We start from the raw sequence: 13,249 nt of genomic DNA, 5'->3' as shown, positions 1-13,249 counted from the left end.
TCTTTTGTTGAACGCGTTTGCTGACGTTCCTGGCTCATCCTCGCATTGCTGCTTGTTAGACCGGGATGTTTTTGACTTTGATTTCTTGAATCTTCCTGGTTGAAAGCACCATATGAGACCGTCTGTTCACCTTGAAGCATTTGGAAACCCATCAAAGTGAGGCCAAGTCGCACGTGAACCCACCTTGCAGCTTGAAATCTCAGATACTCCTCTCAGCTGAGCCTTTTCTTTTCACCTGAAAGGAAGGGCATCAACATCTTTTTGGCGCGGACAAACAATCGACGATGTACTCTGCTTCGGTGTCATCGCGCCCAACCTCAAAATTGACAGCCTGGCCCTTAGAGGCCGAGGAAATAGAACCAGAAGCATCATCTTCCCGAATAGTACATCCGCAACAGTCGTCTCGCTCCACCACCACCACCACTACTTCGTTCCCGTCGCGCGGCGTCAAAAGACAAACAACCGATGACGATCAAACAACAAAATCGACATCGACATCGACAACGACATCGCCGAAACGTTCGCGGCAAAGACCACGCATACAGCGAGAATTGACTCCGGTCGACGATTCTACGCCAACCTTGAATGATGGGACGGAATCATGCCAATTCTTGAATGCTTCTGGACCCCCTTCGAATTACCCGACCACCGCTGTGGCGGGACCGAGCTCTTATACTCAGGATCAGATATCGTTGGAAGATGAAGAGATTGAAGAGAGTAAGAGTGTGCTGTTCTCTGAACAAGCTGCGAATAGCAAGACTGAAGATCCCGAAGAAGGAGAGGAAAATGATGGAGATGCATACGACGAAGAAGGGGACGACACCATTATTCATCCGGACGAGCTCTACATGGAAGATCCCTCCATCGGTAATTGTATCAACCGTGAGAGAGGGACGGAGGAAGTGCAAGAGACCGATTGGATCGAGGAAGAAGCAATGTCTGGACTGCGAGATGAAAATTTCGTGATCATAGATGAGCCAGCATCTCATTCACTGCAAACGACTGTGGATCTAAGGAGTGTGATGCCACCTCCGAAGAGCGGGACATCTCACATGAAATCAAAGTCGACTTCATCTAACTCCGCTTCGGGTCCCCCTTCGAATACGTATGTGAACACGAATACTTCCAAAAGTACGATAGACACGATGACCCGAGTGATTGAGGGGTCCTCAAAAAAGAGTCTAAATTGTAATCAATCATTTGTTGAACTAAATGAAGAAGCTTTTTCGGATAACCTAGAATACAACGAGGAGGAGGAAGGGGAGGAAGAAGGCACGAGCTCTCCTGGCAGTTATCATTCGGGTGATTCGGACGACTACGAGATGGACCATCGACCTGTGTTGGAGCGAACAGCCATCAAGAGAGATATCAGGAGTTTCACGGAGAGTGTCAAGCTTCTAAGGGAAGGGATTGATGGGTATCTGCCTTTTAGAGTCGTAGATAGGCTAGGCGAAGGTACGTCCAATCGCACAAAATGACTCGTCGCAGTCAATAACACGTCAACTGATCGCGAGTTCCTGCAAAATCAGGTACTTTCTCTTCGGTATATCTGGCTCATGATTGCTTGAATCGGACTTATGCCAATGAATATTGGTCCGGAATACCGGATGATCAAGATCACGATTCCTCAGACGAGCGTCCCAAAATTAAGGTGGCATTGAAGAAGATCTTGGTGACCAGCAGTCCTGCTCGTATCGAGAACGAGTTGGCGATTCTTGAAGCTCTAAGGTGAGCTATATCCAAATTTGTCTGTCATGACGTAGCTTACCGTGGCGATTGATGTAGGGGGTGTCGAAACGTTTCCCAATTGATCAGTGCTTTTCGAGAAGAAGACCAGATCATCATCGTTCTACCATATCATCAAAGCGATGACTTTCGCGTGAGCTCTCTTTTTGCTCTTTTCACACCTGAACTTGGAAGCTTACCTGCAAATTGTATCAAGCACTTCTACCGTCATATGGACCCCCCTCATATCCGATCATACCTACAATCTCTATTTCGTGCACTGAAAGATGTGCATAGACGAGGAATAGTCCACCGTGATGTCAAACCGGCCAACTTCCTTTACGATTATGAGACTGGAGATGGGGTTCTGGTCGATTTCGGCTTAGCTGAAAGATATACGCCGCCCAGAAGACCTACTTGTCAGCATGCTCCCGGAACGCTGGCCTCCTTACAAGGATCGAAAGTAAAGACTTCCGAAACATCTATAGTGGAGCAAGCAGTCTACGATGCAAGGAAGAGGTCAAGACAGGGAGAAGGTCGGATCGGGTTTCTTCACGAAGACAAGAGACCGGCGATCAAGACTAATCGTGCTGGTACGAGAGGTTTTAGAGCTCCGGAAGTCCTGCTCAAATGCCCAGATCAGACTGTCGGTACGTCGGACACTGAACCCTCGAAGCCGATTAAGGCTATTTCACAGCTAATGATTTGTCCAACTTCAGCTATCGATATCTGGTCTGTGGGAGTCATGCTTTTATCGATCTTGACTCATAAATTCCCGGTCTTCAACTCCAGCGATGATATCGAAGCCTTGATGGAGATCGCTGCTATTTTTGGCAGAGCTGCTATGGAGCGATGTGCCTTGTTGCATAGTAAGCTTGCTGGTTCCATTATGTGGTGTTGCGACCTTAGCTTATCACTGGCTTCGTAGATCGAACAATCATCTCTAATGTGCCCACTCTTGATTCCCACCCTTCGTCTCTCGCTTCGTTAGTGTTGAAGCTCAACCCTCATATCTACACGCCACATATGACGAGTCCGACACCTGAAGATGCTCGTGCACACATTGAGGCGGTTGACCAAGCTATCGATCTGTGTCAGAAGCTGCTCCGACTCGACGCTACCAAGCGTCTCACGGCTGCTCAAGCGCTGCGTCATCCCTTTTTAGCTCCCCGTGAAGGTGAAGAAGACGAGGAAGGAGGTCGAGACGAGTTAATCAATCCTGAAGATGGGAAGTGCGGGGAACTGCATGAGCTCGCTGATGGTCGTCGTGAGTTTAGCTGAACCATTTCCGTTGCTCCGTCTGATCATCTAGCTGATTCCGTATGGATCTTTTGCGTTTTGGTATAGATCGGATTTATTTGCATCCCGATATGAGAGATCTGGCTTTCGGTCAAGGAATACCTCCGGCCAAAGATTCGCGTAAGTTGAGACTGTGCTGGCTCTCAGATGGACTGGAACTCACGCTGATAGACTGGGGTTTGATAGTCTGTCCGGAACATCAGCATTACCAAGATCGATTCCAGATCAACCCGCTCGTAACTCGTCGATGGGTGAACCAAGCCGCCGAAGATGACAGTCAAGCGGATCAAGAGGAAGCAGCAGAGTACAGTGAAGGCGAATTCATCGTGGAACCGCCTGTGACCATTCATCACACCTACAATAATGGGATTGGAAACGGCAATAGACCGTTAAAAGAGCGGGATATCAACGCTCAAACGCAGACGCATCTGCAGACGCAAGTGCGGCACGGGAGTACCTTGAATGGGAAGCGGAGAGGGGCTACGATGTTGTAGGATTGGACAAGGGTAACGGCGGCATCGGCATCAGCATAACGATCAAACTTCGGAAGAGGTATTATAGCAAGGTTGGGCACTATTGTCTATTTTCCCTCAGTCTCAACCTATATAACAAGACACAAGCATTGACGAATATCGCATCTTTCCTTCGCATAAAGTAATAACGACACGACACATGGCGATTTATATACCTTGTTGCACAATCATATACATGTATCTTATTGCATTGTCCGTCGTAGCTTCCCGGCGGCAGTTAAAAAGATAGGATAGATGCCACACACTGCAGTGTGATCCGATCTTGGGTTGAAACGAGATTCACGCTAATGCGAATGACATTTATCCGACAACGACAACGGTGACACTCGTACGCGCCTTGGCTGGCTCCTGGCTCCTATGACACGGGCGAGCAGAGTAACTACTTCCATTATCCTCCTCTTCTGGTGACAAGCATTATAGAATCCATGGCTCCTCGACTTATTGAAAACCTTTAAATCTACATGAGCATAACGTCTGACGACTAGAATACCCAGAAGATCGAAGTACCGAACGGATAAATCGTATCATATACCAATAGGCGAAAGAATACGCCTATTCACTCACATTGCTTCATCGGACAACGGATCACGGACAAGGATAGAATAGATAAAATTGATTTCCAGTGGATATCAGAAGGAAAGAGAATAGGATCTGGCTTGATCAAATAACGGATCATCGTCAACGCTGCTGTATATAACACATATGACATAGAGGTGAGTTTATCTTCGTCTGACTCGACGAGTTCCATCGGATGAGCAGGATATCGCAGTCGTTTCTTCCCCGTTGTACGAGTGTCCTGCCTGTGTGGTAGCACCCCGTGTCTCTTTCTCCTACCTCTTTGTCTTGTATAACATTGATCCCTTCCAGCGAGCTGCTCATATGAATCACTGGCACTGTCTAGCAAAGCAAGACAAGTGAAACAACCCAACTTCCGTACCTTGACCCTTCTCTCTATCCCTAATAATCCATTCACTCCCTTCAGCCTTTTTACCCTCCGCATTCAGCTTGATCTTTCTGTCTGGGAAATGACCTGCCCCACGTCTTCGGTCCACTGTGTAGAAAAGGGATCTTGCGACTCAGCCTCCACCATCACCATCTAACGACGAGTCAACTCCTTACTCTGGCCTGGCCTAGCCTCCTTCCCAACCCCCCGCCTTCACCCAAGCTCCCGAAAATGGTGATATCAAGCTAAATATGAATGTTTTTCGCTTCTATTTCTTTCACTACTTCCACCAGAGTCTTCTCAGTATATCCATTTCCCCGTCAGATACCATACTCCACTAATAACCAATAGACTTCTCCGTACCCAACCCTGTGAACAAATTACCATTACCCTCTCTCATACCCGATCATCGATATCGACACAATGGACCTTTACACGACTTCGTTCACTTACCACCGGCCTGCTCCACGTTCGATTCGACCATCATCGTCTCCCTTACCTTCCTCCTTGGCCCTTCCAGGATCAGGCAATATCCCTACTATACCCCTGCCCAACGTCACCTCCGCCACCACCCCAGCCGGGAAAACATCTCTCACCGCCAACTTGACCACAGCCGCTCAAGTGGAAAAAGACTGGAACGATGTCCAGAGTATGTGCTTGGACATCACCACCAGAGAAGGGTGTCTAGTCACCGTGACAAAGGAATCTATCGGCGCCGACTTGTCTACCTCCACGAACGATTCCAATGGAGCTTCGCAAGCGGATCCCAACGCACCTATACCTTCAACGACTACTTGGAACTTTCACTTATCGGGGGGATACCAATCTGTCATGTCCGCTAGAGGCGCTATCCTCAGAGAAACCCCTAAAGACAACAAGACGGTATTAAAGGTCTCTCGAACCGAAATCTTAGAATCGCCTCTATCAAATTTATCGCCCTTGAAAGTGGATGTCAAGCGGAGATTAGATGAGATAGCCCTAGATTCCAAAGCTCATATTGCTGTCCTCAACATCGAAATTCCCGGAGCAGGCGTGGGAGGTACTGTATTAGCTACTGCGGATGGGCAGTCCGCCTCGCAACCTTCAGGAAACGATAATGAAGCTCACCCAGCGACGACCACGACGGACTCGCAGAGAGAAGGAAGCGCGGGTCCGGACAGCGTGAATGGAGCCAACGTCGCGCCTGATCTGCTACAACAGCCGAGGAAGGCGTCAAGCGAAGCTTCAGCTACAGCTCCAACCGTACCTGCACCTGCACCTGCCCCGCCGCCTAATGCTCCAGTGACGTACGGCTTGGAGACCGAAAGAATGTGTGAACTAGTCATCACTGGTCCGCTTGAAAGTGTCGAGGTGGCTAAAGTTAGGCTATTAGTTATGCTGGATGAATTGGTAAGTCAAGCCAGCTGTTCACATATACTGTATAAGATCCTTCGAGATCGCTGACCATCCTTCCGACTCATCAGAGCGGTTTACACTCGGAAGTCTGTGATATTGATTATAAGCTGCACAACATAATTGCGTCGCGCAAGCGAGGAGTAATCCAGTCTATTCAGGAGGAGACTGCCACCAATATTTACTACCCTACTCCGCTTGTCGGCGTCCTTAACCCTCCTCAGCCAGGTCAACAGCAGGGTATGGGTTATCGCGGCGCGAATGCTATGGGGATGCAGCCTACCGGAAACATGGGTATGCAGATGACTGGAGGTATGGGTCCGGGACCAGGACCCGGGCCAGGGCCAGGGCACGGCGGACCAAATATGGGAATGAATGGGATGGGAGTGGGAGGAATGCAGATGGGCATGGGAGGAATGAATGGGAATTTCCAGCCTCATCATGGACAACATCCGCATCAACGTACGAACGGACCACCAGTGTACAACCCTCATCAGCACGTCCATTATCCTTATCAACCACAACCGCTCCACATCGATCCGTCGACCACCCGGGGAATGCCATACAGTGGACCAGGTATGCAATACCCCATGCACCAGCCTCCGCCAATGTCGGTCAACCACACTGGCATGTCGTCCATGCATACGGGATATCAGAGCATCCCCAACAGTCGGATCAACTCGCCACTGCCACCTAACATGCATCCAGGTATGATGGGACCTCATGGACATAATATGGGTATGGGCCCCGGTCCTGGACCCTACGGAGCCCACGGGCATGGTCATGGACATGGACATGGGCAGAACCATATGCATGTAGGCATGGGAGGAGGACCGATGCCTGGACCAGGCATGAATCAGATGGGAGGAATGGGCGGAATGGGAATGGGTCCGAACATGGGTCAATATGGTAACGGCCCGCATCCAGGATTGAGTATCCATGGAGGAGAACAGGGTAAACTGGGCAAAGCCAATCAAATTTGGATTACTGGAGAGTTCTTCGGAGTGCAACGCGCCAGGGATATGCTGTTGAACGTGGCTGTCCAGAAGGTGAGTCATGCTTCCTGCCCGAATCCCTTGACCTTGACTTTGGGATGACTAACGTATACCCTCTTGATGTAGAGCAAGCTGGTCATCTCCAGAGATACAGCTATCTTGCCCAGGAAACTCGATTGGCTGCTTACTGAAAGGCTGGAAGAAGTCAAGGGTGTCATGAATGACAATGGAACCTATATACAAGTGCCGTCTGTCGGATCTCAAGCAAGTCTCATCACGGTATTTGGGGACCATAGAGTCAATATAGAAAGAACTATAAGAAGCATCATGGGACTCGTGAGTCACCTACAATCTTACCGTCTGTGTTTCCCGATCGATTGATATATCAGTGCTGACATACGATGTAGGCTTGCCAATTCTACGTCGCTTCTTTCTGGCTATTACCGATATCATTCGATGTCCTCATGCCGCAAGCCACGCTCAATCCTGCTCAGATGCAACCCATCCTCAAGCGGATCGCTCATGCCACAGGAGCTGAAGTTGTGTTCAAGTCGAATTGCTTCGAAATGCATGGTCTCGAACAGGAAGTGAGGGCTGCTGTCATGATGGTGCTTGAGCTCGAAGCTATACATGTGAGTCCGGCTAATATCATACTGACCATCACTCCAGTATGTGGGCGTGTGTTGATGTCTGCTCGGCCGACCGCAGAATTTCCACCATGAAGTACGATTCCAAATTGAGCTCGCCAATGAGCATCGAGAATTCATCTCGGGCAAAAAGAACGGTAAGATCAACAAAATCATGAAGATGGCTGGAGTCAAGATCAAGTTCGAGACCTTCAACGACTACAACTTCCTTATGGATATCTCCGGATCGGATCTTGGCTCTTTACAGGGTTTATCGATGTTACAAGAAGAATTGCCGGCAGAAGTGTCTTTCCACGTCCCCGAATCTTACCACAAACGGATCATCGGTGTAGGTGGTAAGAATATCCAACGGATCATGAAGCTTTATGGAGTATATGTAAAGTTCAGCAACGCGGAGGAATTTGCTGCGTTAGGCGGGTATATAGACAACGAGGATAATGTCGTAGCTAGAACACCGGCAAAGAACGCTATCAACTTGGAGAGCTTGAAACAGTCTGTCATGGAATTAGTTAATCCCAAAGTGAGCCGCATCACGCACAGAACAAACAAAGCTTGTCATAAGTTCCTGCTGATCCGTGAATTCACAGGATAAGGATTATACGGTTGAGAGTGTTTCTATACCTCGGCGATACCATCGAACCCTCTTAGGCGAGAAGAGCATCTTCATACACGATATTGAACAGAAGACGAATTCGATTGTTAGATTCCCATACAAGGAAAGCGCAAGCGATATCGTCACCATCTTCGGACCTGAATCGCAGGTACATATAGCAGCCGCCATGTTACTGGTGAGCTCGATTTTACCCGTCGTTTCACTTATCAGGAGAAGATTAACTGACTTTTGCTCTTGTAGGATCATGTGCCTTTTGAAGCTGATCTTCACGTTCCCCCTAACCCTGAACTCACTCGATTGGTTACTTCGTCCGAGTTCATCCTATTTACTGAACGGGTCAAACGAGATCACCAGATCGCCATTGTGCCTTCCGCCAAATTTGGACAAGGCGACGAAGCCATCTTCAAGTTCAGGTGCCAGCGAAGCAATATTGACTTCCTTGGTACTGCCCGAGACGCCTTGGAGGAATGGTTAGGCCAACACAACGTAAGGACATCATCCATAAGCTAAACATTTTCGCTAGTCAGGATGGTGAGCTCATAGTGCTACTTCCATAGATTCAGGTGTACCCCTCCAATGCTACCAAGCGGGTGGACTCCTTTGCCGATGCTTTCACCCATTTCAACAGTAAGCTGTTAGCTACAGGTGCGAACAATAACGGTATGTCACAATCCCAACAATACATACAGTCTGAACTCCGGAGCTGATTTCTGAGTATAGAAGCAGAAGGCGAGTCGCTTGTTGAACGCCGACAACGGCCAGTAACGGTTTCCACGGATGTGCGAGCCTTATTCAACGGTCCAGGTGGGGCATATCGATCAGCAGAGGAGAGTGCTCTGGGCTTTGCGGGTCCATTGAGTTATCAGAATCCTCCGCGAGGGTCTGATCTTTGGCCTGGATCAACTGTGAGTCGCCCCCATCCACCTCGCCTGCAACCATCCCCCTTGCTTGTGTGACTCTTGGGAACCATGCTGATCATATGATCATAACGACTTGTCACTATTCAGCAACCAACTCGAACCGAATCTGACCATTCCAAGCGAGATTCTGATCCCATCATCCAAGATCGGGTCAGACAAGCATCTACGGGGCATTCGAATACCTCATCCCACCCATCACATCCTCATCCTCACAGTCAATCTAGGATAAACCCTACGATGAGGCATCAATCTCTCGATATCTCGCATATGAAGTTCTCGCGATCATCCTCTACCTCTGGTGGCGCTAACGTCTTCGGTCCAATGCCACCTTCGCCTACTGCTGCCAATTCCAGTCCCAACACAGCTACTGGACCTTACTTCCCGCACGTTGGACCGCATCCCATCCGAGCCAATGTCACTGGACGAGGAGCGTACAGCGCCATGAGCGGCGCCGCTTCCACTGCCAGTGATCAGGGAGTTGAGAGTGTCACACAGGGTTAGTAGAGCCATCCTTTCCCCGCAAAAACGAGATTAAGCTGACTGACATATCATGTGAATCAACATTGTAGCTATGGGTAATGTCCAAGTATCGCATCAATAAACGAAGCTGAGCCCTTTCTAGATGCGTCAGCCTGTTTGTTTCCTCATACTCTTACTCTTCCTCTTGTCATCCTTCATAATTTTTTCCTCCTTTCTCATCTATTATCTAATGCAATATACCCTCAGATCGAGATCTCCCTCATTTTGATTCCTTCCATAGTCCAACCCAATTTATATATATATCTATGACTGATAAAATCAACCACCCTGCACATCTATTATAGACTTCTGAGATTGCTTATCTCTTCTAAATTAGTACCATACATACTTAGTATCCCTTGCATCGGAACATCCCCTTCGTATCTCACAACAATTTCGAATCCTCTCGATACAGTGCAGTGCAGTACAGTACACATGCATCATAGTCTCAGATAATTCGCAAACCACATTTCACTGCGATACTTTTGATAGTGAGTTGATGGTAATTTATGTTCTCTATCAGTGCATTGCATGTTCTTGAATCTCCTGTACCGGCTCAGATTAATTTTGGTAGCTGTATATCAATGGGTGGCGCTCAATCGGCATATTCGATCTCGGTCGCTCTGACGCAGCTCTGAACGACATCGTTGGATCTCGTGATGCGGAGCTGAGAATCAACTAAGTTACTTATCATCTGACCTTGAATGTGGCGTCATAAACCAACCCGATTTTTGTTTGCTTGACCCAGATTTCGTCAAGCATGCAGGGAAGGAAGATCCGTGGTCTCGGGGGTTCTGGCATCATGAAAGTACTACACTTACAACCTTTTTGGATGACCCGATTTAGTATGTGGAAAGCTGGGATGCACCCCGACATAGGCTGAGTGCCACATCAACCGCTCACTTCCTCGTTTCCTCCCCCCGCCCTCGGTCTTCTCGCCTCGAGACTCTCAAGCGTCATCCGTCCGCATCCTTCTTTTTTTTCTGTGTGCCTCAAATCTGGAGTGAAAAGTACGTATCGAAATGATATTTATGTTTCATCGAGAAGGCACGTAGAACGCAAGTAAGATAAAGAAGCTTCGGCACAGCACGATCCACTTTGACACGGCTTCCTCCACAACACCCCAGCAGGCAGTATTGACATGGCCCCTCGCCAATATGGGTTATATATCTCTTCTGTCCATCCGCGTTATCGGGCGTTAAGCATCGCCCAGTGGATCTTGTGACCTGGCGCAATGGTGTCGATCCGCTACCGCGGATTGCTTTAGCGTACAGTGGACATCAAGCAAGCATGAGCTTCATGTTGTATAGCGATTCAGCTCGAACAAGTGATCTATAAAAGGGGCACCACTCCCCAATACAGGTCATGACCCCACAATCAGAAACGACCAAGCGGTTCCATCGCTGCTACAGTTGAAAGAGTCACTTTATAAGGCCCAATGCAATCCGCACCTCCGAACACGCACGCCGGCAACGACCACAAACTCACTACAGGGTACGATGCCAATCACGGCGTCGATCAGCTCAGATACAAGCAAGACACTCCACTGTGGAAACGCCTTAGACAACATTCTTTGACCCAGATGATCTTCATTCCGATCCAGGCCTTCTGCGGCCCAGCTTTGTCGGACGCCATTGGTGGGCTGGGAGGTGGCGGGCTGGTTACGCCCAAGACGTCCAACGTCAGGTTCGCGCTCCACAACGGCGTCGAAGCTATCAGTGAGTACCTGAGACGGGAAAGCCTATGTGTTAATACTACGCAGTCGAAATGATAACTGATACGCCATCCTTGATCCTTAATTGACAGTCTGCCTTTTTCGGAGGTGTACTCGTCAATATTCTCGGAGCGAAATGGGCTCTAGTTATTGGGGCGGCCACATTTCCACTCTTGGGTTCCGCCTATTACTGCAATTCCCAGTTCAACAACCAATGGTTCCTCATGGCCACCGCTCCGTTCACTGGCACCGGAATGGCGTTCTGGAACACCGCTGAAGGGGCGTACGTGATGTCGATCGCTCCCGAAGCCAAACGGGGCAAATATCTGGCATTGTGGATCGTTACAGTAGTCGGAACGGTGGTCAATTAGTTGAAGGCGCCATCAATCTCGCCAAGAACTCGACTCGGAATGCCGGTGGGGGGATCTCGCCATCGACGTAGACTGTATCCCATTCATCGTTTTGGAAGCTATCGCCTTAACCTTCGCGTTCGGTATTTGCGAGATGAAGAACGTCGTCCGTTCCGACGGTACCAGGATCTTAATCCTCCCGAAGCTCTCCCACTTCGACGAGATGAAGCAGATCGTCCGGACTTACACCTCGAAGCTCATCTTGTGGACTGCCATGTTCATCATCTGGTCGTATTTTTACAATGGCTCATGGTCCACTTATCTCGGGGTATACTTCTCGGTCCGAGCTCGCGCTCTGTCCTCCCTGATCTCTCCCTTCTTCCGCATCATCGGGTGCTTCGGCCTAGGTATCATCACGGATCTGAAGGGTTTCTCGCAGAGCAGAAGAGCACAGTTCGGCTTCTGGTTCGTCATCCTCTCCAACGTGGCGGTCTACGTCTGGTCCTTGATCATGCAAATCAAATTCAACCGACAGGATCCAGGGGCGATCGATTGGTCAGATAAGAGATTTGCAGAATCCTTCTTGCCATACTTTTTCATCCAGACCACAGGACCCCTTACCCAGGTGTACACGTATTGGATCCTATCGTCTTTCGCGACGTCACGTCAGGTCAAGACAACGTGCGTTACTCGGCTGCGTTGAAGTGTATCCAGGCAATAGGTAATTGTATCGCCTATGGAGTTTCCTCGACCGGAGCCTCACCCTATCCTGAATTGCGCTTTGATGCTCGCTTGCATCCCCGGTATGTGGTACATCACAAACAACACACCCGACAGGATCCCCGCAGACGTCATTGCCGAAGAGATGGCGGCGCATCAAGCGAAGAAGATGGAAGAGCACGGTCAAGAGGATAAACACGATTTGGGAAAAGGAGACGTTGGCGAGTTTGTCACCTCAAGAGAGGTAGCCAGTCTGGCTTAGACCAGGAAAGTCAGAACGCTCAGACAATTTTCACAATCGGGACCTGATCGCTCACCAAACGATACACCAAAGTCTGCGTGTGGGAGAAAAAGAGCAAACATGAAAAGAGGAGGACAGCACAGTGAGAGAAACGATCGGTAATGAGAAAGGAAACGATATGGCGAGGAATGGTCCAATTTGTATAGTATAATTTACATTGAGCTTCAAGTGTCGGCTTCAAGATCAATACTGAATTCCTTTCGGCTGCTTTTTGGCATTTGTAATTTCGTCTGAAGAGCTGAATAATGAATCGCTGTTTGGGACATATATGCTATGCCATGCCAATCACATTCGTTGTGGATTGCGTCTGAGGCAAGCAGCACAGAATCCCTGTGTCGATGATCGGAAAAGCGAGAAAGGCGTGGACGCAAACCTCGAGAGCCTCAATTCCGATAGCCATAGAGAAATGCTCCTCGATAAGGTCAACTAAGCCACGTGTCTTTCTAAGCAGAAGCTGCACACATACGCCAGGAAGCACGATAGTCACTTCTACCAGACTTCTCGATGTCGTGATGTGAAGCAGGCAACTTGTGCATGAATACCGTCTCGATATGTGAATCGAGTCTCATTTCAAGAGT

The 13,249-nt window shown here is 48.9% G+C and overlaps 4 protein-coding genes across 4 annotated transcripts; all 4 read left to right on the top strand.

Moving 5' to 3' along the window:
• Window positions 1-284: 284 nt before the first annotated feature.
• Window positions 285-3,518, top strand: I303_107702 (uncharacterized protein; the record flags this gene model as incomplete). Its single annotated transcript, XM_018410973.1, has 8 exons — window positions 285-1,455; window positions 1,530-1,728; window positions 1,786-1,879; window positions 1,943-2,375; window positions 2,445-2,594; window positions 2,654-2,992; window positions 3,073-3,144; window positions 3,211-3,518. 8 exons carry the CDS (start codon window positions 285-287, stop codon window positions 3,516-3,518), a joined length of 2,766 nt encoding a protein of 921 aa, XP_018259641.1.
• A 1,405-nt stretch (window positions 3,519-4,923) lies between these two features.
• Window positions 4,924-9,668, top strand: I303_107701 (uncharacterized protein; the record flags this gene model as incomplete). Its single annotated transcript, XM_065969644.1, has 11 exons — window positions 4,924-5,889; window positions 5,964-6,941; window positions 7,014-7,223; window positions 7,295-7,519; window positions 7,596-8,054; window positions 8,122-8,322; window positions 8,388-8,633; window positions 8,705-8,807; window positions 8,868-9,052; window positions 9,155-9,563; window positions 9,637-9,668. 11 exons carry the CDS (start codon window positions 4,924-4,926, stop codon window positions 9,666-9,668), a joined length of 4,014 nt encoding a protein of 1,337 aa, XP_065825716.1.
• A 1,356-nt stretch (window positions 9,669-11,024) lies between these two features.
• On the top strand, window positions 11,025-11,742 carry I303_107700 (uncharacterized protein; the record flags this gene model as incomplete). Its single annotated transcript, XM_065969643.1, has 3 exons — window positions 11,025-11,304; window positions 11,448-11,583; window positions 11,649-11,742. 3 exons carry the CDS (start codon window positions 11,025-11,027, stop codon window positions 11,740-11,742), a joined length of 510 nt encoding a protein of 169 aa, XP_065825715.1.
• A 62-nt stretch (window positions 11,743-11,804) lies between these two features.
• On the top strand, window positions 11,805-12,632 carry I303_107699 (uncharacterized protein; the record flags this gene model as incomplete). Its single annotated transcript, XM_065969642.1, has 2 exons — window positions 11,805-12,275; window positions 12,372-12,632. The coding sequence occupies 2 exons, from the start codon at window positions 11,805-11,807 to the stop codon at window positions 12,630-12,632; spliced, it is 732 nt and encodes a 243-aa protein (XP_065825714.1).
• Between the last annotated feature and the right edge of the window lie 617 nt (window positions 12,633-13,249).

The sequence above is a fragment of the Kwoniella dejecticola genome, chromosome 10 (genome assembly GCF_000512565.2).
Source record: "Kwoniella dejecticola CBS 10117 chromosome 10, complete sequence".
NCBI classification, from domain to species: Eukaryota; Fungi; Basidiomycota; class Tremellomycetes; order Tremellales; family Cryptococcaceae; genus Kwoniella; species Kwoniella dejecticola.
The sequence above is the reverse complement of the archived record's forward strand: the minus strand, read 5'-3'. Positions and strand labels throughout refer to the sequence as shown.